This window comes from Monopterus albus, unplaced genomic scaffold (genome assembly GCF_001952655.1).
Source record: "Monopterus albus unplaced genomic scaffold, M_albus_1.0 scaffold72.1, whole genome shotgun sequence".
Lineage (NCBI taxonomy): Eukaryota > Metazoa > Chordata > Actinopteri > Synbranchiformes > Synbranchidae > Monopterus > Monopterus albus.
Genome location: NW_018127952.1, coordinates 350207 through 375836, shown reverse-complemented (window position 1 = coordinate 375836; position 25630 = coordinate 350207). Strand labels below are relative to the sequence as shown.

Below are 25630 nucleotides of genomic sequence, written 5' to 3'. Positions count from 1 at the left end.
TGGAAATGACACTGTTTTCCATGGTGCTGTGAGACCTTTGCTTGTTTGAATGTTTGTCATCCTCACTGATGCTGCATGTTAGTATGAGCTGTGCATTTTGGTGCTTTAAATAATCACAAGAAAACAGTACAAAATATGCAGTTGTGCTTCTCTTGAAACAGGAGTGAATCTCTGTCACCGGGCCAGTCTGCCTGGAGAAGCAGAGACTGGAAGACGCTCTGGCAGCAAAGGCACTGGATCAAAGGCAAACTCTCAATTCATAGCTTTTTCATGTGGTCCACTTTGCAGAGTCAGCTCATTTGTTTCTCACTGAACATCAGAAGAGAGTCGTGGTGTTCATCATTACAGGGAGTTCGTCTGCCTCTTCTTCTTTTACTCCCCCCTCAGAGTAAGCCTGGATACTTCAGTTTGATGCTGCTTGAACTGTGGTGCAACAAGTCCACCCACTGATGCTGCTTCTCTACTTTTTTCTTTCCTATCATGTGTCTATTTAGAATATGATGGAAATACAAAAGCATTCACAAACTGTCCATCTGCCCAGGGTGTACCCTGCCTCTCGCCCAATGTCAGCTGGCATTGGCTCCAGCCCCCTGTGACCCTTGTTAGGAGAAGCGGTAAAGTTAATGGATGGATAATGGTCAAAAGCATTCACCCAGTTCACTGAAAATAGATAATTATTAGTCACGGAAAGGTACATTTTACTCAAGTACTGTAGCTTAAAGAATCTTGCATTCTACTATTAAGTGCACTATATTTTTCTTTTCTCTTGTTTTATACTTCTTCTCTACTATTACTGCTTTGTAACAATATTAGTGTTGGTCATTATGTCATGTACAGACAAGTGCCCAACCCACACAGGTTTGTAATACACCAAAAATAGAGGTGCAGTGTGAAACAGCATTTGTTATAACAGAACATGTCATACAAACAAATAAAAAATGTTGTCTCCTCTCCCAGAGTCTACAAATAAAAACTGTCAAAAAAAAGTTTCATCCTCCACAACACCTCTAGTACACACTTTATCATTTTTAGGCTTGTATTTTACAGAATTTTAGAGACAAATGTTTTGTCTGTATATATATCTCAGCCCTTTGACTGGTGACCTGTCAAGAGTGCACGTGGCTCTAGCCAAATGTGACCAGATAGACTTGTGCTATTTGTGACCCTGAGCAGGACAGATAATGGAAGGATGGGTGAGTGGATTAGAATAAATTATATACTACATCATTTACTTCACCTCAGCCAGCTACAGCATTAAAGAGCTGCTTATCAATTCATCAGTAATAGAAATCTTTTTATAAGGAATATATTATAGCACTCTAACATGGGCCTTTCATAATAATAATAACCACTTCTGCTCTTGATATTTAAGACCATTTCACTGATAATACCTAACCTTATTTACTTAAATAAGATTTTATTTGCACGACATTGACTAGTAATGGAGCGTTTTTCCTTTGCGGTAGTGCACATGAACTCTTCTTTCACCACTGGTCATTTTCTCCTGTTAGTGTAGCGTGGTTGGTTTGTTCTGTCCAGCAGCGACAGAGTCAATCTGGCAGTAGCTTGTAGTTATACAAGCAAAATAACTTACAAACTAAATGGCCCTGTTATTACCGAGGACAGTTATAGAGACGCTAATGATGGTGATCGTATCAGAAACTGAATTACTGACGCTCAGCCAAAACTCAAGAATTCGCATGCAAAGGCCAGAGGGACTGGACTGTGCTCAAGAGTAATGATCTGTTTCAAATTCATGTTTGGGTTTTCATAACTTTTGACTAAAAACTCTTCCAAGCAAACCCAGATACTAAAGATTCACTTTTATGCCTCTCTGTCTGCCTGTACAGCCTACAGGTCAAAGATGTACACAGCTTTATTGCTGGGATCAAATCAGCACAGTTTGGTGTGATTATTACTGTGCATATATTTTCACCTTTGCAATATTACAGAGGAGAGTACACATGCACGAAAATACACACAGGGTTGACGATAAAGTGAGCCTTTGGCAGTGGGCAGGCAGGCTAATGCCATCTGGTGCCCAGCATTCACACTGAGCAACAGTCAGCTCCACACCTGGGAGATCACACAGCCTGCAACTGTTGTCAGACCACCAACTGTATGTCCACCTGCCTCCTCCTTCTGATTCTGAGCTTCTAGATCTCTTACAGACTGCTGAGAAAAATTAATTTAAGCTAATTGAAAGCGAAACCCCACTCTGAGATGGTTTTACACATTTCATACATCAACAGTTTGTCATGTTCAGGGTCTTAGAGTTATTTTGTAACTACGTGTTTTTCAGCACAATATATCCCAGAATGCCTCTGTTTGCTTAATGTTTTCAGCTGTGTGAAAGTAAGAGTTGCTGCACTGAGGTTTCCAGTAAAAGTCACAACCTTTGAAACACAACACCGCTGCTTTAAGTGGGTGGACAAACAGTTACATCTTTTTCTACAGTAAACTTCTCTCCACACGATTGTTGAATGGCAAAAACTGTGAGTCAACAAAGAAGCAGTTGTTTCATTCTGGTGCCAAAATCTGACATTAATCACCAAAAATCTATTGCAGATGTGCTGGAACATACAGGAGCTATAACCTCTTGCAAAAAATTACCAACAGCTACTATTAAAACTGTGCTAAAAACAGATGCGTTTGGGCCACTCGGGGCCAACAAATGGAACTGTAACTACAACACTGACATTTTATCACCTTGTAAAGTTATGCTTGTGTCAGCAAAACTGTGCATTAACTTTAATTTGGAGTTTACATGTTTCTTTCTTACGTTCCTTTTCCTTGTACTTGAAAAAGACAAATTCACACTGATTAACATCAAAAATGTAAATGTATCAGAGTTAGCCAAAAGGCTAATTTTTATGTACAATAAAAATAAGCACAAAAAATAGATATAAATTACTACAAATCAAAGTGTAACTAAATATATACATTATAATACAAAAGTAAACACAGCACATAAGTCAATGTATAAGAGAAATTAAAAACCAGACCTCATTTTTGGGTTTTTATATTTATCTTCCTTAATCTCGATGTGTTTCTGGCAGTCTGATGGATGTTAAGTCCAATATTCAGTCTCATTTTAGTTCTATTTTCTCCTGGGGGAAATATCTGACTCTTTAGCTGTTAAACGGCTTGTGTTCACCAGCTGGTCAATAACTTAATCTGCCATTTGGTGTATACAATAGGTTTATCAGAGCCTTTTTCATTTGAAAGACCGGAGAGCAGTGAGAGTGAAGTGAAACAGTAAACCAAAACAATAAGCTCAAAGTCAGTGGATATTTCACAGTGGCAAAAAAAAAGGCATGGAGAGATTTCATTATTGGAACTTTTCCTTAAGTTCAGAATAATAATTACTGCATGCAGACTCATTTAATTTTTCCAAGTTGTATTTTTGTTAATATATTTTAAAATGAACACTGTTCTGAAACCAAACTTTAAGTGTCCACTCAAGGACACGCTGACATTCAGAATGTCACAGCTAGTGCTCATACGTTACATGAGCACACATCAAGCCAGGAGTTAAATACGGGAGAACTGTAACAGGCAAAAGACTTAAACTAGTCAAAGAATAAGCCATAAAGATAAGTTTTGAGTTTAGATTTAAAGCCCTCAGTCGAGTCAGACAGTCTGATGCCAACAGGGAGGTTAATCCAGAGAAGCAGGGTACGACAGGAAAAAGCCCCGAGGCCTGCTGCCTTCTTTTTAACTCTGGGAACAGACAGGAGCCCTGTATTCTAAGAGTGACGAGCATAAGGTTTAAGGAAATCAGGCTTGAAAACAAAAATGTCTTTCCCCTAAATGTGAATCATCATCTAATATTCCAAAACTACTTTCTTAAGTGAACTAAAACATTTCAGACCTATTCAGTAATTACTGTAGATAGTAAAACAGTAACCTAGCCTGACTTTATATGAACACCAAACAATGCGGATTGATTTTATAATAGTTAGTAACAAGCAGACAAGGATATTTTTTACTGCTGGAGGTGAATTTTAAGTTGCCTTGAATGAGTCTCTAATTGCTCTGGTAAAACACAGGCAGCTCTCTTACCCAGAGACAGAGAGAGGGAGGGAGAGAGGAAGAACGCAAGTGGAAGAGACAGCACTTACAGCATACAGAAAGAGGTAGAGAAAGAGTTTGAGTGGAGAGCGTGAAGAGGCTGAGTGTGACAGCACCGAATGAGAGGAGGAGGAGGAGGAGGAGGAGGGACAGAGTGGCAGGGACAAGGGAGGGTGAAACCGAGAGGGGGACGGACCGAGAGTGAGCGAGGGGAGGGAGCATCAGAAACTGCAAAGTATCAGAGAGGGAGAAGGAACAAGGGAAGCTGAGAGAGTCAAGAGAAGAGAAGGAAGCAAAAAGAAAAAAGAGCAACAAAAAGGAGGATAGCTCAGCTCACAGGCGCAGCGACCCAGGCTGAGAGGAGACGTTTAGCTCACCAGGCGGAAAAAAAAATACAAGAAATTGCATTTAAAGTTTTTTTTCATTGGGTAAAGAAATCAGAAGTCTCCCTGGAGAGGAAAAGGATCAAGAAGAAAGAGCAATCAGAGGAGCTTCTGCAGCCTCCGAGTGCCCTGCAGGGGAAGATGGATTCAGACTCTGGAGAGCAGAGTGACGGAGATCTCTCTCCAGGTAAGCCTCATTAAGCCCCAAGTCCATTACTGCGACAACAACATAAGTTTGTAACATGTTATGCTAACTAGACTAACCAAATACAATCTACATTGCAGTATATTCATTTATCCAGAGGGTCAGTAAGTTCTTTCTGCCTGTTTTCCAGCATGTTTTCAGTATTTCTATCAGATGCTGGGTTGTTTATCAGCCTCAACAGTTCTGCATTTTCAATTTTAATAACTGTTCCCATGTGATCCACAATCTTTAGTTCAGCCCTGAGATGTGTCAAAGCCGAGCTGCTGCTGTGAGCTCTGATGCGACTGGCAGAGGCTCAGTGTGAATGAAAGCTCAGGCTCAGTCACCAGCCAGGAGTAGGCAGGCTTCAACACGTGCAGCCAGTTAGTTCATCAACACATTCAGCTATAGACGGAGAACAGCATCCCTGAATCGCTAAAATTGGCTTCTTCTCTGACACACTCAGTGAGCAGGAAAATATTTAGACTCTCAGTTTACTGGACGTTCTGTGTGGTTGCTTCATAAAATGTTTTATGGTGTCAGAGTACAGGGCGATAATTCACTGAGGTGATGAGAGTTAAAGTTTAGTCTCTGTCATTGGATATTTTCCAGCACATGGGCAATTTATTGACCTGTGATTACGAGGAAAAACTGAAGCTAGGAAATAAAAACAGCCTTCCGGACATAAGTTTGAGTTCAAAGCTCAGGAGGTTTTTATAACACAGCCCTGCATAGTGCAACAGTCAAGCCTGTGCTGTATGTTTAGAACTGAAACTTTTCCTCTTTAGCTGTTCATGCACTTTATATAAAAATTCAGATTGATGCTTTAAATGGCTTTATCCACTATTTGAGAACCATATGTTTCCCTTTTTTTACACATATAGACTATGTCTGGCTGCTATTAGGGGATCAGGTGTCAAATGATGGACAAATAATTTACCCAGGCACGTTGTTGTTGTTGTTGTTGCTGATTGCCATGGCTGATTGCTTGTGTATTTGATGACATTGGTATGTTAATGATGCTCTGTTGAACTCTACCCATCTGTCTGTCCATCTGGCCCATTGTTTGCCTGTCTTTGGTCTGTTTGCAAAGGCAATAGAAGTTTAACATGATCTTAGTCTCAGACACATCCTCAGTAGGTGATGACACACAGCATCTGTATCATCTGCTGTCTCCTGGAAGTCTTCAAGTTTATAAAAAGGTTATGTGAAGCCTTTGTTGGTGCACCATGGCCGAGCCAGCCTCCAAAGATGAAGGCTTTATCCTTTTCACGTGCACACTGTTTTCCAGAGACTGTGGGCCAGATATAAATCATAGTCACACGTTTTATTTTTCTACTAATGCTGTGATATGCCAAGGCGTTCAGCAGTGTAAAGTCTTTGTAATGCAAGTCAAAGGAACTCTTGTCTTTTTGGCCTGAAAACAATGATACACATGTTGAAAAGAAAGGGCAATAAAAGAGCCGGGGCAGAATAATGCTTTTCCCAGTCAAGGAACAGCAAAAGCCTGACTCATACTCAAAATGCATCATGCTTTTGGCTACACTGTAGTTTCTACTATTCATTCTACTGCCACTGGAGAAAAAACGGTATGTATAAGGTCAAAAGCTCCAATGTCACCTGAGCAAATGTATTTTGAAAACAGGTTTTATTTTGAAAGCCTGGTGCACACAAACATGACCCCTTATTACTGGGTATGCAGGTGAGAAAGGTGTGATTGATCTACTCTTTGAACGAGTATTCTGGAGCAGTGTAAATATGAAGGCATTTGCTATTTTTGCCTAGTTCAACATTTTCTATAATGTGTTTAGTAAACCCCTAGACAACACACCTGTCCTTGGCCACAGGTTATTTTTGTTTTCAAGTGAAGCTGGTGAGGTCAAGTTTTCAACATAGGAAGCCAAGAAAACATCTTATGGCTGATGTTCAAGTGCTTTACTTCATGGGAACATTGCTGCTAGGTGAATGGCAATAGATAATTAAATAGAAAAGTATGTTCACACCCCCAAAGGAAACTGCTTTGGTCACCGTGCATGTACATTAAAACTGACAATAATGGTGAAAGATCATATGTGTTAAAGATCATAGGTGTTATACATTATGTTGTCATAGGGAAGTCAACAAAATTATTTTTAAGCAAAGTTAATGGGTTCCAATATTTCAAATACATGCCTCAAAAGCTTTTAGGTGACATCACATGACCTGTGTTTGTCTGGTTGCCTTACTTGTTAAAGATCATAGGTGTTATACATTACGTTGTCATAGGGAAGTCAAGAATGTAAGAATAAACAAAAAAATAGAAAATAATTGTTCCAGGGGTGACTTTCTAGTTGTTTTTTTGTTTGTTTGCTTGTTTTTTGTGACTGTTGTCACAGAATTGTGTTTTCTGTCTTGGCTCCACTGTTCCCTATTATTAAAACACAAAAACCAGCCACATTACACTCAGATCTGCTCTGCCATAACTACACTGAATGGCAAATCATTTAGACCTTGCACACACACACACACACACACAGATACAAGCTCCCATTTTTCCCATAATCATTCAGTCATCCAGTCATGCAATGAACAAGACCATACCAATACTCATAAAATGATTCATCCACAAGTCCTCTCCTTCCTTCCTGTGGTGGAGTAACAATGAGTGAGGCTCAATGTCAACACACCTGGAGGACTGCTGCTGTTGAAGGACAGTAAATAATCAGCCCATGGCCTAGCTTTACGACTCACTATAACACCCTATCCCAATCACCCATCAGCGGAGCTATTTCCAGACGTTTGTGTTTACTTCAGAATTTCTATGAAAAGCACACTTGTTGAAAGGAGAAGCTGTTTGTTGGTTGTAATAACAGCTGTGAAATTTATAGGGGCATGAAGGCTGGTGATGTGATTCTACTATAAACAGAAAAATGATGACACAACAAAAGTTTAAACTTCAGGCAATCTTCAGTATTGAAGATTCACATACAGACTCTACAGCTCTGTTGCCCTTGTTAACTGCCGCTAATCCACACTTCCACAAACACTTCAGAGATCTTTGAAAAGAAAAATCACTGCTGCATTAGACTTGGCCAGGAGCACACAGCAATCTGAGGATAGCGCCTATCTCGTTGCCGTGTTGGCAGTCTGGCCACATGCTTTACACATGACAGGCAGAGTGGGTCAGCCCTGCATACACAATAACTCCCATACACTGGCGAACACACACTCATATATACGGGCTGAAATATGTCCACACTTATCATGCTCATTCCCTTGGTCTTGTGCTCTCCCAACACATGCATCCCTGATATTCTTTTTCCCTCCGCCTTTAATCTGGCTCACAGATGGAGAATGCATAGTGCGCCACAGCCCTCTACACACACACACACACACACACACATATGAAACACCAGGAACTAGTTCTGGAAAATTGTAACATGAACAGAGAAAAAAGGAAAGCAGAAATGAGGCTTTAAGTGGAAAAGACGACTCAGGAGAAAGTAGTTTTTCCTCTAGCTAAAGCAAAAGACAAATCCTAAACTCCTGTGTGTGCTTGTGTGTTTGTGTGTGTGTGTGCTGAGACAATAATACGGTGGCATTTCATAGTGTTTGTGGGACATTTGGAGAGAGAATTGATACCCCACAACTGAGTCATTAGTGAACCGTGGAATTAGACCACAGAGGCATTTTGACAAGACCTCATAGACCCACACTCAGGAGGAGGAGAAGGTTGTGGTTTCACTGGAGGACCAGTCACTAGTGGCGCCTCGAGCTATTTGAAAGACTAGACTGGCATCAGTGAAGCACTGAGCCTGTACAGGTATCTAGATCTATGAATCCTGTACATAAGAGTTGTGATGCAGGCCAATTCATAATAGGAAACTCTGAAGGAATTTATGTGTTTCTTTTGGTAGCATTTGTGTGTTTAGCTGAAGTGTTTTCTTCATTAGGGCCAATGAAAAGGCTCATGTGTGTGTGAAAGCCACTGCAGTCTGGCTTTGTCGTACCTTTCTTCTTCTATAATGACCTTACCTTGTAGAATATATCATGAAGATGTTTCCAACCTATGATTTGCAGCAAAAAAAGCAACATAGTGTAAAACAAAGAGGAGTGGGAGGAAATTACCCACAGAGCTTTTCACACTTAACTCTGGCACAACTGAACTAACTGTGCTTAACATGATATATAATAACAGTCACTTTTAGCGTACCTTTAAAACTATTTGACTCTATGAGGTAGAAAGCAGCGGAAAAGACAGAAGTAGCAAATGTGGAAATTACTGTACATTTGCCGGTCAAGACACTTCATGGGTAATAAAAGTGATAGAGATAAACTAAAATTCCACACTTTGTTATCCTTAAACACTGGAATTTAAATGAACTCATAGAAGGACTGGTAGTGGAGAGGGTTAAGCTGAAAGAACAGTACAGTAGTCACTAAAACTCAGAAACAAATCTACAAATGTGTGGGTGTGGGTGTGTGTTTACGTGAGTGTGTGTGAACCACAGTTATTTCCTGGTCATTAGTTAGTGGTGGGTTGGCAGCCAAGAGAGAAGCAGCACTTTGGGCTCACATTAAAGAGTGCCATGCACAATGAGAGCCTTCAAGGCCAAAGCTCAAAGTATATCCAATTTTATCACTTCAGTCAAAGCATAACCTTTTAATTGAGGCAGCACAGACAGCTGAAACCCTGCCCTCTTTACTGGCTGACCTTTGTTGCTTAATATTTATAACTCCATGTTATTTTCTCAGTGAGAGTTTGTTTCATCTGCCTTCTTGAAAAGCAGTAACATCTACTAATGTACTGGCCATTAGAATTTTAACACCTTGTCATTTCAAAATAAAGTAACACCATATGATGCTTGCCATTCTGGCAGTATGTTTGTCTCACCCATGGGGCCTGTAGTTGTTCAATGCTAACCGCTGTCCAAAGGCACACCCAGGCTAGCTGCTGCTCCACTGCCTTCTGTAACTCAGTCTAATCTCTCAGCATTTCTTTCTTTGAAAATGTTAACACTGGGGTTATCACTCTATGTTCTAATTAACCACAGAGCATGGTATTACAAGGTGAAACTTCATTATCTTTACAAAGTTGACAACAATTAACTTGTTAGCAAAATGTTGCCTTCTTCCTTCATGGAATTCATTAATGCTGCTTTCTAATGTAATTTTTCCAACTTAGACTAAATACCACTGTCTAGCCATGTCTGAGCTAGCTGCAGCAACTAGACTCCCCCGTGGGACTTGCCTGATTGTGCTGAAATGGTAATGTTTATGCCACTGTGGTCTTGGCCTGGTGTTTGCCAAAGGCCACTAAAGGCTCATTAAGTGCAACAACATTATCAGAATCAGCTTTATTGGCCAGGTGTGATGGACACATGAGGAATTTGACTCTGGTACATCGGCTCTCAATGTGCAAACAGTAAACCAGAATAAGGCTGTGTAATATAACAAAATAAGTAGTATTAACAGAAACACTGACAGCAACAAACAGTGCAAACAATGCAGAATATGCAGTATAAACAGACAGTAAACAATGCAGACAACAAGGAATGTTCAAGATAAATAGGGATAAGGAATAAAAACAGAGTACTTAAAACTAGAGACCTGTATGAATCTGCATAATCTGTATGAGGTATATTTACAGGTATTGCACTGAGGGTTATTGTCCAGTCATACTGTCGTGGGTTAAGTGTTCATCAGAGTGATGGCCTGGGGGAAGAAACTGTCCCTGTGCCTGGTTGTCTTAGTGCACAGTGACCTGTAACGCCGTCCAGAGGGGAGGAGTTCAAACAGATTGTGTCCAGGGTGTGAAGGGTCAGCAGTGACCCTCTCCGCCCTCCAGTTGACCCATGAGGTGTACAGGTCCTCCATGGAGGGCAGGCTCACACCAATGACCTTTTCTGCAGTCCTGACTGTCCGCTGAGGTCTGTACTTGTCCTGTTTGGTTGCTGAGCCAAACCAGACAGTGATGGAGGTGCAGAGAACAGACTCGATGATTCCTCTGTAGAACTCTATCAGCTGCTCCTGGGGCAGGTCGAACTTCCTGAGCTGATGCAGGAAGTACATCCTCTGCTGTGCCTTCTTGGTGATGGTCCTGATGTTGGACATCCACTTCAGGTCCTACATTATCAGTGCTGGAGAGTAGTGAACTGCAAGTAGTTAAACTAGTGGTTTAACTATATTTGCAGTAGCTTGCTGGCAGTTCAGCTACATTCATATTTGTATAATCATTCAAGTAGTTAAATTATGTTTTTTCCATTTTTTATAGTTAATTACTGAAGCTACAAAAATATTTAGCTATGAAATGAAATAACACTAATACTAATACTAATACCAACACTAATGCAAATACTAATTTTTACCATTGTGGAACTTCCTGTTTGAACTATAAATAAGTATAAAAAACCATAGTATAATATAGCATAGTATAATAACTATAAATAAGAACTTTGAGAGACGACTCGTGTCACACAAACAACAAACTGCTCTGACAAGTAAAAAAAAAATAGGCCCATTATTTAGACCAGTGTTCGAGCTGCTCATACTGTCTGAATGGGAATGAGCTGAAGACTGTTTTAGTTTTTAAGACTGTACAAGTCAGACAAAACCGACCAGTAAGACAACAGGCCCATTCTTAGTCAGTCGAATGGTTTAAAAGGTTTAAGTTAAATATTGTTTTTTTTACTGTTTTAGTTGTAGTTAGATACAAAATCCAGATGTGTTTACAACAAAAATATAACATTTCTTGAAACTTTGTCCTTGTCAAAAGCCAGGATTGTTTTAAGGCTTAGGTTTCAAAAAAATAAACTCAGCAAAGTGGCATTTTTTGCTGTCTTTTTGCTTTATATGTTCTTATAATTTTGTATCACATATACATTGTATGTACACAATGATCATTTTTTACAAAGAAGTTTGAACTATTTGAGCTTTAGTTTGCTAAATTGTACTTCTCTCTATGGTAGCACCACTGTAGTTCAATGTCTTCCAGTGTAAAGTAATCAGTAGCTTTCAAAGCTATGCTTTCACAGTAGCTTCCTCAACACAGAATATTACACTGAACTACATGACATATTGAGGAGTAAAGTTTTAAATGTGCTACACTTTTATTTATTTTAACAAATGTCACTATGATCCATTGTGCCTTTGGCATGCTCTCAAAGCCAAATTGCAGACGGGAAAAAAATAATTTTATCTGTGTTAAAGTTCAGTATATTAATGTAAGATAAATTATGAACAGAGAAAATATTTCATTTTTTCATGACAGCAACCTGCTGAGTTATGGATACCAGCAGCAGAGAGGGCAGGAGGTGGGGTTTCAGCTCTGTATAAGGCCAATGGCAGATTGAGCTTCACTGTAAGTGATAAATAAACCAGGAGGCCAAAGTTATGGGGAAAGCTGGCAAGGCCTGGATGACTGTGCATGCGAGTATTTGTGTGTGTCTATTTGTGTGCACATGTGAGTCTTTTTGGAAACGATGCCAAGGCGTGCTGAGACTTGGCCGAGGTCGGCGAGAGGAGCGACTCACCCCAGGCCAGAAAACGTTTGCTTCCTTGCCATTCACACTCAGCCCAGTGTTGTAGATCTGGTGAGAAATGGACAGAGAGGAAGAGCTAGACAAAAGGAGATGAGAGCTTCATGACTGTACGGCAGAGAGACACACTATAGCCGGTGCTTAAAACAGCTGCAGATGATGTAAAAGGGAATGAGAGCGTAATGGTGTATTAGATGTTGTGTGGGTCTGTGACGGATGTAAAGAGACTGACAGGTGCTAGACAAGTCAATTCTGCACATACGATTTCACCTCTTTCTTTAACACCCCACCTCCTCCTACTTTACATCACTCCTCCATAATCATTTTAAATTGAAATTACGCATCTGCCGATCTTTAGAATGATTGTAATTGTGTAATTATTTCTAATTTCACATCTATGCTAATCATTTTTCAAGCAAACATGTCCTTCTTTTTCTTTTTTCTACCATTTCTGTTAATCTTGACTGAATGGTGTGAAATGAAAACGTACATATTTCCAGCTCTGCCCACCGCCTGGTTGTCTCACCTTCTTTCTCTCTCTGTAAATTGCTTCGTTTCTTTTTTTATTTCAGTTGGGAAAAGTTAAGCAAGCTTTCTATGTGGGTTCCGCACCAGATAAAGTAATGTTAAGCCCCAACATTTTATCCTGCTCTGTTTTTTGTTAGGATGCAATCTCTTAGTCTGTCATTATAGTTCACACACAGACACACAAACCCACATATTTGCACCAACTTACTATAAATAGAGTACCACTGTTTCATGAATAAAATCACTCCTTGCGATGGTTAGTGAGTAGAATGTTTTCACAAAATATTTCACAATGTATTTCCAAGTTATTACATGACAATCAAACTGCATTTTTTTTTTTTGCTGTTGCACATTTAAAGGTTTTGTTGGACAAGTCTGACCATAGTTGGCCCTTCGGTTGTTGTTTGTCTAGTCATGGTGATAATACACCCAGTTCCTCTTTGGTGTATTAAAAAATGCTGTTGTTGCTGAAAAAACTGTGAAAAGCTTCATTTCTTGTGAGTCGAGATGGTTTCAGTGGCACACCTGACACTCACTGTTTAGAGTAATAAAAGCAAAACCTGGTTAAAGGTTGAACCATTATTGTGCTGAAGGAATGAGCAGCAGGCTGTAGCAAATCTGTCATTTATTAATAAAGAAATGTTCACTTTTTTGCCCTCAGTCAATGTTCATCTATTAGGATTTGTCATTTGACGACTGTGGCAGTGAACCTTTCCAGAAAAACTCCCAGAAGTCGTCATACCTGGAAACCAGGTAACTGTGGCCTGACTCTTCAGTTAAACAATGGCAGACATCATTGAAGCACAGCTGGAGAAGACATTAGCTTTACAACAGAGGAAAGGTCATAAGGCAGGACTCTCATGAGGCCTTGTAGATCACGTTGTGTCTTAACAGGAAGTCATTTCTCATTCTCTGCGGACCAGCCACATCTCTGCTCTTGTGTGACTGGGATGAAAGCCAAGTGTAGAATGAAAAGTGGAGGTCAAATCACGGATCTTTCCCCCCAACCCCCCATTTCAGTTCCTCATGATGACCTATCAAGCCAGTGGCACATTAATCTATCAGTCATCACCAGCCACTGCGTCATTTTTTCTGATCTCTCTGGTTTACCTCTACAGGGACATGGCCATTAAAACGACAGAGGGGGACAAAGAAAGAGATGAGGGATGGAGCATTAAATAATGTTGTGCAGCAGCCAAAGGCAATCTGTTCTCGTGTCCCTCCTGGCTCAGAGAGGTTCCTAAGTACTTTCCTTTGGACTGTTAGTCACAGGAGAGACACTTAAATCAGTCACAGGATAAACACACTTAATAGTTTCAAACACTGTCTTAAACTCAATATCAGACTATTTATTACAGCTACATTAGCATACATCAGTCTGCTGTTATTGTGAAACACTCCCTACAGGTTTGTTTAATCATGTGTACAGTATATGCCAGTATGTCTGAGTCAAACCTTGTTGGTCCCTCCGTTGCTTAGTATTCTGATCAATACACAATGGACATCCTTAAGTGCAGTGTAGTGGTCAAGTCACTATTGTCCATCTTCATTTAGACTGCCTGTTATGTAATAGCTTTGTGTGCTATATTTGATTAAATCCAGCTTTCTTTGGACTTGAACTAATATACTCAAGCATCCACCAGGCAGAAAAAAGTTAGAGAGTGGTTTATTTCAGGTTTTGTAGATCCCAAAATCATGATGGTCACACTATTTGTTTGGTTTACCACTGAAAAAATGAGGTGGAGGTATGTTCTACTATTTCTATGCAGAAGAAATTTGGTTTACCTACGTCTCCCAAACTTTTGCTTGCAAGACTTTTTTTCTATCAAAATTAAGTATTGTGTGATAGTTTAGAGATTTCCTTGAAAGGTCATAATCTCTAGGCCTGACGTTCACTGGTGCCATTTTAAAAGCGGAACTTTTCGACTGTGCCTGGTTTTGTGGATACATTTTTCCTCCTGCTGTTGCACTGTGACCAGAGGATGTGGAGAAAAATATAGGGTCTGAGGTTACTGCATGTCCAGGAATGTTCCTGTTCAGGGACTTGCTGTGTTACCTGACAGGGTCTAACCTACAAGCAGCCGGCCAGTGAAGCCACTGCAGCAGTGAATGATCAGCTCACCAACGCTGGATTCCCCCGGAGCACAGTACCTGTTTGTTTTGAATGCTTAAGGCCAGTGTGTCTGCCACATGTGATGTGTTGCTGGCTAACGAGTGGATTAAAGATCCATGATGTTATTGTCGGTGCTACACTACCTGTTGGAATTAGTCTCGCTACTTTGGTACTGTATGTGGTCATTTGGGGGAAGACATAGTGACCACTGGTTGGATTTACCTTGGAGCTACTTTCCACTGCTTGGTGGATCTTAACAGAAGGTAAAAAAAAAAACGCACGTTGCATGTCTGTTAATGCCTTGTCTCTGTAATGTTAGGGAGAACTGTTGTAAGGCTGGAGAAGTTACTATGTCTGCATTATGCCAGTTAAAATATGGGCTTTCTCAATTACTCGCTTTGTTTAGAGTTTTACACATCTCTTTTCATCAGTACATATAATGTTGTTTACATATTTATAGAGGAAAAATTCAAATTAATTCATGCTGTTGCTATTCATTGTGCTACTCACTTTTGAGGCAACACCAGCAACAGGAGTTGTGCACGTTCACAAATTGTCCTCTCCTTTTAGGAAGAGACTGTTTGGTTTTATTGTTCTGAAATAATTAGACTATTTGGAATTATGCGCAAAGCTAATCTAGAGGTACCTAAGATTAAACATTAAATGGCTGGAAATGAGCAAAATGGCTACACCTTGGGTTCATTAATGTCCACACTTAGCAGACAGTTTCTCACTTATTAACTAAAATACATACTGATCTGCAATGAACTAAAACTACAGCTGATATACTGGCCCAACAAACATATCAAGGTCAGCCTAAATTTGTTGAATTCTTGCACTGATGTTGAAGCTTTCAAGGGAAACTGTTGCAGACATTTGTCATTCATTATGCTGTTGTCTTACTAAGATCAAATTCACACAATGTAACTCACTTAGTCAGGCCTGACTCTTTATTGCATTTTATCAGCAACATTAATAGAGGGTATAATGCCACAGCTCTTGTCAAACTGAGGTGTGAAGTGCAGATTTATGACCCATGATGTCACACTTTTCACACCCCTTATCCCCCATCACCCCCACATCCTACTTTTCAGAGTTTTATTGTTTTCCAACTTACACTGGCCGCCCATAAAAGTTTATTACAGGCATTTATTCCTGTGGGAATAGGACCAAGCAACATCAAAGGGGAAATCATGTGACCGCTATGTTTAATCTAACCCTACGTGGGTCAAATTATATTTATCTGGGAGACAATAAACATGTATGGCAAGAACTGTAGCTGGAGCTCAGCTGCGTTGTGTAGAGCACTGTAGTCCTCACCTGAAGCTGGGCAGCATCTGTCTTGGCCTTACAATGGAGCATGATAATACATCCAAGTTTTTTGGGCTCGTTCGTGTTCCCACCTGACTTTGGCATGTACCCAGAGACCATATTGGACAATTTAAAATTCCATTCTGATAAATTCCTGTACACTACTAACCAGATTCACAATGTAATGTCCTCTGCATGCGGCCCACATGCATCTTTTTATTTGTTTCATTGTGCAAGAGGATTACGTTTTAATGATGTGATTGCTTTATACAGTGATATAGATTATAAAAAGAATGATCTTAAAATGATTCAGTTCATCTTAACTGTGTTAAAAAGAAACCCTGCGTGTACTATGAAAATGTTTTGTGATTGTAAAAAAAACAAACAGATGGCAAATTTCAAATAAAAATTACTTTGTTGATGAAATTCTCATGAAATCACGGTGACGTCATGGGTCATAAATCTTCACTTCACACCTCATTTTGACAGGAGGTGCATTGTATCTCCTCTATTAATCAAGCACTTTATCAACCTTTTTTGAGGATGCAGTGTTTTTTGTGCCTCACCCCATCTCTCATATGAGCCCAATAAAACCTAGGATCAAGCGCCTGCACAAACTATTAACAGCACGCAATCTATTTGCTTTGTCATATGTTTTCAGGTTAGCAGCATACCTTTTAAAATCCTTAGGGATTTCTTGCATTTACAATCTCTTGCAGCAAAGTACAGCACAGTACAGTAACACTGTTCTGGTTTCAGCAAGAGACAGTAAATGATTTACATCGACAAAAAGAGAATGCACTTTAAACTCTGTAGCCCAGATTCATTAAGTTATTTAAAGTTATTTATTAACCCCAAGTCTCAGTGCTCCTCTGCAACTTGAGCAGCTGTTAATGGCTCCTTGAATGATCTCTTTCAACACCATAGTGCTCTTTAGAAAAAAGCTCAGAGTTAGATTTTTACATCATGAATAATGTAAATAAATGCACTGCACACTGTCACTCTCTGTCTCTCAGTAGAAACTATGTCTTTATCAATCTGTACCATCCCTGCTTACTTTCATCTAGATATAAACATGTGTGTATGCGTGTGTTTGTATCTAGTGTGTTCATATCAGACACAGCGTGGGCAGGGGCGGTATGTTTGAGTCATCTTCTGATTTGAGAAGTGGGAGTCAAAAATACACCAGTATGGAGCCTTTGCAAGTCCAGTATGACTGGAGGAGAGGCATGAAATGACAAAGAAATACCTCAAATTATTCCAACTCCTGGAAACTTCTGTAGCTCCTTCCTTGTGTATGAAGGCCTAAATTGTGATGTATCTTTACACACTCTGCTCACTCTGTGTGTGTGTGTGTGTGTGTGTGTGTGTGTGTGTGTCTGTCTGTCTATGAGAAAGTGAAATCACAGAAGTGAACTTACAAGCACAGCAGATAAAATAAGCCTGAAGCCTACAGCCTGCAGAGTGCCACTGGAAAATAAATACGTCTCTCCACTAGTCAAGCTCTGGTACCAGCTGGCTCCCTGCTCCGGTCGACTGGCCTGTCAGGGTTGCTTGACACTAGCACTGCAGGCTATTAAAACCCCCTTTACTATTCCTGAATGACCCACTCCATTGTTTTCCTCAAGCCTTGTAAATGCAGCCAGAGACTCTTCAGCAACTTCTTACTGGGAACCAAAAGCAAACAGAAAGGCCAAGGCAAAAAGCCCATAGCAGTTAAGTGGTCAGCCTTGTTTAGTTCTGCTGTATGAAGAGCATTTTCCCTTACATTTCTTGGTACTGATATGTTGTTGATGTTGTGCTCGTACTCTGTGAAATGGCAGTGCTGGTAGTGACTTTATTACTGAAGGCATTTCCTGGACCTTTTTCCACAGTATGAGCACATAAGCTGGCAGACTTTAAAGTGTCTCTTGTGTGGAAAAAAGAAAGTATGCAAGTATGCAGCAGCAACTTTACAAAATACACAAGGCAAAGGTGGATTAGCACCGTATAACTGTTCCCCTCATAAAACATGAATTTGGAAAAGGAAAATGTCTGCAAAATTATTGCTGTTTTAGCATTTACAGGAAGCAAAGGCTGGTTTGGCAGCCATTCATTTCAAAAAGGCATGTATTGGCTATTCAGTTATAGAACTCATTTCTGCCTGTGAATGGAAAATAGATTTCAATAAATGTAAAGCAGGGGATTATTTGGGGACTGGCTACAGCTGGGCTATGAGGAACCTTTGCAGAGCTCAGTAGCAGTTTTTTTTTTTTTTTTTTTTTGGCTTGTTGCTTACCAGAAGTGTTCGTAACTTCCTGCAGTAAGTTGTCTGTCAGCAGTCTTTACTTTTAGACTGTTTGAACAAGTGTTTGGAAGAAGGAGTGACAGGTGCTAAGCAGTGAAGTAGAGTAAATAGACGTCCATCCTTTTCCTTTTAAATTTTTTTTTGTCTCTATTTGACTGTCACACATTCATCCAAGGTTGATATCCAACACTACCAGAATGATTACATATGAACACCTGTGTCTGTTGTGTATTTTCTACCCTTAAGACATAGAGCCCAACACACAAAAACAGCCACTGAGCGTACTCACACACACACTCACACAATCATCTCAGAGATGTATGTTCTGCAGTGTTCTCACTGATAAGCCAACAAATGCCTCAAGCGCTGACCAGTCTGCCCTCATCACTGTTAGCTGCTGGTTCTGTTAATGGATCATTCCTCTGATTACTCTGAAATGAGACAACGCAAGACCCCTCTCACAACCCAGCTGTGCAACACGCTGCAGGAAATATGCAGATAAGCAAATAATGTCATGTTGAGTTTTTCACTTACTGTAACATAAATATCTGCTGAAGGGCCAGGACCTCACTTTCAAAAACCCTGCATATTTATTTGGTTAGTTACTTTAGTTAGATGCTGGAGTTATCTGAAGTACACAGAAGCTTTACCAGATAATATTTCACATTATGTTTTCTTGGTATTGGTAAGACCATTGTAATGTAGCATTGTATTAGTTCTAGTAGAGCAATGAAGTCATGCTTGCATTAGATGACTGACATCAGTTGCTTCATTCATGCTTCATTGTCACTGGCTAAATAGGTCCATTGTTTATGCAGGTGTACAGCACAAACACTTCTGTTTTATAGAGCTGACAAGATGCTGCTAAGTGGATTATGTTACCTTCAGACAGAGTTCAGCTCTTGTAGCCTCACAGTTAATGTATGTGTAGCAATCTTCTCCTTTAAAGGTTTCTGTTGGCCCTCAGACTGACATGGACACACTTCTATTTATACGCAAATGGGACTATGTGTACACAGATACGTTCCACACATGCACACAGGAAAAGAAAGAAGAGCTCCTTTGATTGTTGTATTTGAATAAGAAGAAGAAGAAGAAACTGCACACAGACTCAAACTGTGGGCTGCGCACAGATCCTCGTGAGCTTGTGAAGGTAAAAATTTATGGCCCCTTGCAGGACACACTGACACTTGTGGACACGTAGACAAGTAGAAAATAAACTGGTCTTAACTCTCCACCATAAATTGAAACATCATATTTACCAAAATGTCAAACTATTGTATGAAAGGGGTATTGTTCTAGTGGAATCTTTACTGCTGCTCAGATTCATTGTAGCCATTTGCTGTAAATGTCCACTTCCTTGATGTAAGTGTTTCTGACTGACATAAAAATAAATCAGTCTAGACATTACTTGTAGCTCACCAGCTGTAGCAGGGCAAGTTTGGCTGGTTTCCATGTCCCACACTAGATTCATGTTGTGAAGCAGGACAGCAGAATCTTTGCCTCAGCTCTTTAAAAACATCATGTGGAACAAAGAAAGACTGTCTAGTTAACAGCCACGGTCAGAGAGCAACACATTACTAATCCTGATATTAAAAATAAACTTCATTAAATCCCAAAACACTCTTATGCAAATGCTTGGATCCACCAATGGGATCTGCAATCTGCCTACATCAGTGGAGAACTCTGTTCCTAGTTTGTTCCCACATGCTTAACAGAATGCTCACTTTATTTTATGAAAACCCTACACTTGAGGACAATTGATGCAGAGAAAATAATGAGCAGGCAGGAGAGAAAGTGTGCAAGCAATGGAGAGATAAGTATCAGGAGAGACAGTTTTCTGGTAGTTTTCTCCTCTGACAGCTTGGACTCTTCTCTAACTCATTCTGACACTCTGGCTCATGCATGTCACTCATCTCAGCCTCTGGGTGACAAGCTGTATGTGAGTGTGTGAGAGAGCTGAACTTCTCATAATCATCTTTCCTCAGTTACTGTATGTGCTAAAATCTCCAGACACACACTGAATCACCCATCTCCTTCCCCACCACCTTGACTCACACCTCAAGCAGCCTCATGTCCATTCGTCACAGTGGTTTACCCCTACACTCCTTCAACCTTGCTCACAGTCTTCACCGGTCTGGGATGTGTAAACACACTTGAGAGAGAGCTCGAGGCAAGGGAGTTGATAGGCTGGTCCTCAGAAACAGGCTCCAGGCTGTGTGGTGGGGGGTTGGTAGAAGAATAATTACTCTACTTTTAGCTCTGCACTAAAAAAAGAAAAGGATCTAACCAGTTCCTTTCAGACAGAATGTTTTTCAATGATGAATTAAAGTGACCTTTTGCAGTGATGATTGGAGAGCTTGGTTAATTTTTTTGCACAGAGGTGAAATTCATTTAGAACGTGAAATGGCCAGATACTTGTCCAGGAATTCAAATCCAAATGGGTTCTACAACCATTGGTCTGACAAGGCCGGCTTTATGGTGCAAGCTGTCACCTTTATCAGTGTACCAGGGTTGCAGAAATCCATCCAGTTGGGTTTCTGAATATCAGAGACTCACCGGAACAAAGAGCTGCTTCAGGAAAACAGGAAATGACGGTGACAAAGAGAGCCTGTTGATAAGAGGCACAGATCTCCCTAATGAAAAACAGTTATATATTCTGGTGTTGCTGTTCAAATATCATGGTACCTAACAGCGCAGTGCTGTTGTAAAGCTGATATGAATGGTGTCTATTCATCAGCCTCAGGCCATTTAGTTTACATTTGTTAGCAGTCTCTAAACAGCAGCCTGCAGGGATGAGTCACTAAATCATTTCTCTAAGACTGATGTTAAATGTACAGGTAGAAAGAGATTTTTTAATTCTTATTTATTATTCGAAAAATGTTTAGATCATCAATTGATCGATGACAAATTGCAACATGAAAACAGTCACTCATAATGGCAAAAACACCGAAATTTATCACCAAACTATGGAGTTTTTTGGTTTTTTACCATATCCCATCTTAATGCTTTGGTTTCACAGGCTGCAACTTAAAGGTCTGGTTCAGTCTCAACATTCTCATCAACTTCCCTCTGTTGCAGAAGGCTGTGTTCAGGGAGAGGAAAAGCTTTGATAAACCCACTGCCCAGAATCAAAAGTCAGAGAGACAAACTCAGCAACTAGCTAGTGAAGAAACTGAAGTATTTAGCAGGAGATGCTAGAGACCAAAGCAGAGCTAAAAGCAGAGTGAATTTTGAACCTGCAGCTGCCAGGTCACCAGAAAAACAGCTCCAAATGCATGGTAACATTGCTTTGTGGCTGTTGTGTATGAATTGGCAATAATTAGCTAATACACTGGCTGAGTACTAATTTACTGTATCAGTGTCATTTTTCCAGCTTGGTCTGCTGACGCCAAGTGGCCAAAATATTGATTTTTGCTGTTTTTTGAAGTATTGCAAACAAATACATGTAGTTTAGTCACTTTCAGTTTGCTTATAATTTGTTTTCCTCATAACATGGGATTTGATTAAAAAAAACAAACTTTCTATTAGAAACATATTGCTTACTTATGAGATTGGAAAGGAATTGTCTGGTGAGTCTGTTTATTACAGCCAGGATGCCATCTTGGAACTTCAGAGACCAAACCATAAGTAAGTTATAAATATTGCTCAGTCAAACTCCTTGTGCACAGTTAGTATTAACTTTTGGAGTTAAACGGTGCTGGCAATTTCATTCTGCAGGTTTGACATCTCTATACTCACCCACTCTATTACATATAATAGGTCTCACCCCAAATGCCAGGTAGCTGTACAAAGCACTGGTAGAAATGAGCATCAGATCTTTTGCACTGGGAAATGAGTATAGACAAAAGGTATTTCTATGAGCTGTTAAATGTCACGGTGGGCTAATTGCTCATACATGAAATGTCATTTAGCTTCAGACCAACACATGAAATGTCACTTCTCTACAGCCACATGAAAGGCCACAGATTGGATTTCTCCCGGTTGTTGTGGAGCATTCACCCTTGCTTGTATGTGTGTGTGTAAATAACACATACACAAACAGACACACACATCCAGCTGATGCCACAATGGTGTGAATTTTGTGTGGTCACATAGCCGTCTCTTTTAATAAAATTATAATGACAACAAAGCAGGTGTTGCTCTGTGAATATAGGCCCATCTGCTGCTCTGTGCTGAGCCCACCGGACAATGATGTCCTCACCCACTCTTCTGTCCTTGGACATTCATGTGGAGGAGCAAGAGGCTGAAAAATACCCAGGGTACAGTAATAGTCAGTGAAGCTTCTTGTCTTGGCTTTACAGTATCTGTGGCTACTAAATAAAACCTGTTTCCATCTTTTCACTCCTCACAGGCACATGTCATGCTGCTGGCATCACTGTATGGGGCCACAGGTGGCCTTGATGTTCTCCGCTATTATAAATAGTGAGAGAATAAAATTGACCAGTCTGCAAAATGTTCTTATCAGTGTACAGCTGCTTGACATTATCTACAGTGGAATTCTTTCACAGTCAGGCCACTCCTCCACTGCCAGCACCAGGAAGGACACCGCCCTGCTGTAGAATGCAGCTCTACTGTGTTTCATTTCCTACTCAGCTTTCACATATTCAAAATGCACTCTGTATTTAGTTAAACTAAAATAAACTATTAGTTTGCAACAGTTCTCTATATCCCAGATTGGAATGGGTTGAATTTAGCCCTCGTTTATGGCCAAAAAAAAAAAAAAATGGAATCATCCGAGAGCAGTTAGCACCAGTGCTGTATATTTACCGAGATCAAATTAAATGCTGCAAAAGTAAGTTGTTGTTATACAACTTACTATGTGTAAAACATAGTAAGTTGAACAGGATCAGTCTTCCTCTGAATAGCTAACAAAGCTATATTTTCACTTAAACTTTAAGATACAGTAGGTTCTTTATACAAAGACAAAATAATGTCAGTGAAAACTGGAGAAAAGATCAACAGGAAAGAAAGGGTAACAATTTCAAAAGCATGTCTGTCTAGATGGAAGTCAGCTGTTACATAAACGTACAAAACTATGGACTGTGATTAAAAACCATAATAATGTACAAAGATGTCCTGATAAAATGATATGCATGCGCTTATAATAGCTCTTAATATCTCTGTTAATTGAACTAATTTCCTCTGAAAAGTGACACAATAAAGAAAAACTGAATTCACTTTCTGTTATGAATGAATTTCTCAACCAGTGAAATCTCCCAAAACCAGGTTTCCCTTGCACAAATGGACAAAATCTAGTCAAATGGAATAGGACAGTGCTCTCAGCAGGCAGCTGTTTGCAGAAGAAAAAAAAAACCACTACAGTTTTTGAACCAAACAATGAGACAAACTGGTGAACATAGTGGAGCATTTAGCAGGTAAAGAGCCAAGTATTTTTCTCAGGTGCTGGTATAAAGCAAAATGGAGCTAAAAGAGGAATGAATGTTGGGCTTACATTCATCATGTAGCCACAAATATAATTCCACATGAATACTAATGCTGTCTTATGTTTACTGGATGTGTCAGTAAGCAATTGTTTGCAAACAAATTCATCATATCACATACTGTATATAAAGTGATAGTATGTCAGTGTTGTGTTTCCAGCTTGTCCTGCCCCAAGGGCCCCAAGACAGGCTGCTGATACGGCTTGAAAGTATCAGTGCATGAGCAACTTATTTCACAGTTTTGTTTGTGCAGGTCACTGCACAAAACAAACAAAAAAGTAGGCTCATTTTACAGTGAGGTTTTTTGACATTCAAGGCTAACCTCACACTCTTTGCCTTTCTCTGTCTTTCTCTTTTCTCTCCGCTAGGTCAGGAGAGCTTTAACTCTCGCTCCCTGGCATTGCAGGCCCAGAAGAAGATCCTAAGTAAAATGGCGACCATGGTGGTAGCCAACATGCTGACAGATGACACTAGCAGTGAGATCTTGGACGAGCTTTACAAGGCGAGCCGGGAGTTCACCAAGAGCAAGAAAGAAGCCCACAAAATCATCAAGGACGTAATCAAGATTGCCCTGAAGATCGGCATCTTATACCGCAACCACCAGTTCAGCCCTGAAGAGCTGGACACAGTGGAACGCTTCAAGAAGAAGATGAACCAGGCGGCCATGACAGCAGTGTCGTTCTACGAGGTGGAGTACACCTTTGACAGGAATATTCTGTCAGAGCTCCTGCTGGAGTGCAGGGACCTGCTTCACACGCTGGTTGAGCAGCACCTGACCGCACGTTCACATGCACGCATTGATCATGTTTTCAACCATTTTGCCCATGGGGAGTTCCTGGCCGAGCTCTATGGGGATGGAGAGGAGTACAGACTCTCTCTGAGGAAGATCTGCAATGGCATTAACAAACTGTTGGATGAAGGAACGCTTTAACCGCTCACACATGACCTCTTGCACATCTAGCTCTTACTCCTTCTCTTGCTGGTCTCTCCTGCCTCCTTCTATTACCTTTACACTTGCTCACCCCTGACCTCTCACATTCACTTCCTTTTTGCTCTGTCTTCCTTTTTCTTCTGCTTCTATTTTCATGGAGCTACTGTAGTTGTAACATCCTGCTGCTGTGGTTCAGTGAGGGTTTTTGGGGGGGGGGGGTGTCTTTCCACTCAATGGATCATTGTTGCACACTGGGATGGCCTGTTTGGCACTGTATGCAATATGACATCCCAAGTCATCCCCTCTGTGTGCAAACGTTTACTGTACCAACAGCCAAAAAACATGCATTGGTATATTTGCATATGGAAGATAATCATTAGTAGTGATCAGTTTCTTGCTCTCTTTCTGTATGTGTGTACGCGTGCAGACGTGTTTGTTTGGGGTTCTCTTGAATGATATGTTTATACATTCAGTGGAATGTTCAAATTTATTGAGAAAAAAATTTAAAACTTAAATCTCCCATTTACAAAAATATTCAGTGCCTTTGGTGTGGCTGCCCAAACTTCGATCAGGTGCATCCTGTTTGCTTTAAATATCCATGAGCTGCGTCTAGAGATTTACTAGAATCCACCTGTAGTAAATCAAAATGAATGACAGTTTAGAAAGACTGATACCTGTGTATTTACCTGTGTATTTAAAGCTACACGGAGCACGTTTCTACAGAAAAAATATTTGGAACAAAAAATAATTATATTATATAGTGTAGATTTAAGGTCCGGCAATGCACACTGCATGTCAGGACAAAAGAACAAGCCATGAGGTCCAAGGAATTCTCTGTAAATGCTGTGACAAGAACAA

The 25630-nt window shown here is 40.2% G+C and overlaps 1 protein-coding gene across 1 annotated transcript; it reads left to right on the top strand.

Moving 5' to 3' along the window:
• The first annotated feature begins 4300 nt into the window (after window positions 1–4300).
• On the top strand, window positions 4301–24968 carry tnfaip8l3 (tumor necrosis factor, alpha-induced protein 8-like 3). The gene is made up of 2 exons (XM_020605786.1): window positions 4301–4644; window positions 24210–24968. The coding sequence occupies exons 1-2, from the start codon at window positions 4599–4601 to the stop codon at window positions 24770–24772; spliced, it is 609 nt and encodes a 202-aa protein (XP_020461442.1). The 5' UTR covers window positions 4301–4598; the 3' UTR covers window positions 24773–24968.
• Window positions 24969–25630: the final 662 nt, after the last annotated feature.

Coding starts and splice junctions, on each gene's coding strand:
- tnfaip8l3 (XM_020605786.1), top strand. CDS start 4,599: ATGGATTCAGACTCTGGAGAGCAGAGTGACGGAGATCTCTCTCCAG. Junction 4,645..24,209: donor TGACGGAGATCTCTCTCCAG/GTAAGCCTCATT, acceptor TCTCTCCGCTAG/GTCAGGAGAGCTTTAACTCT.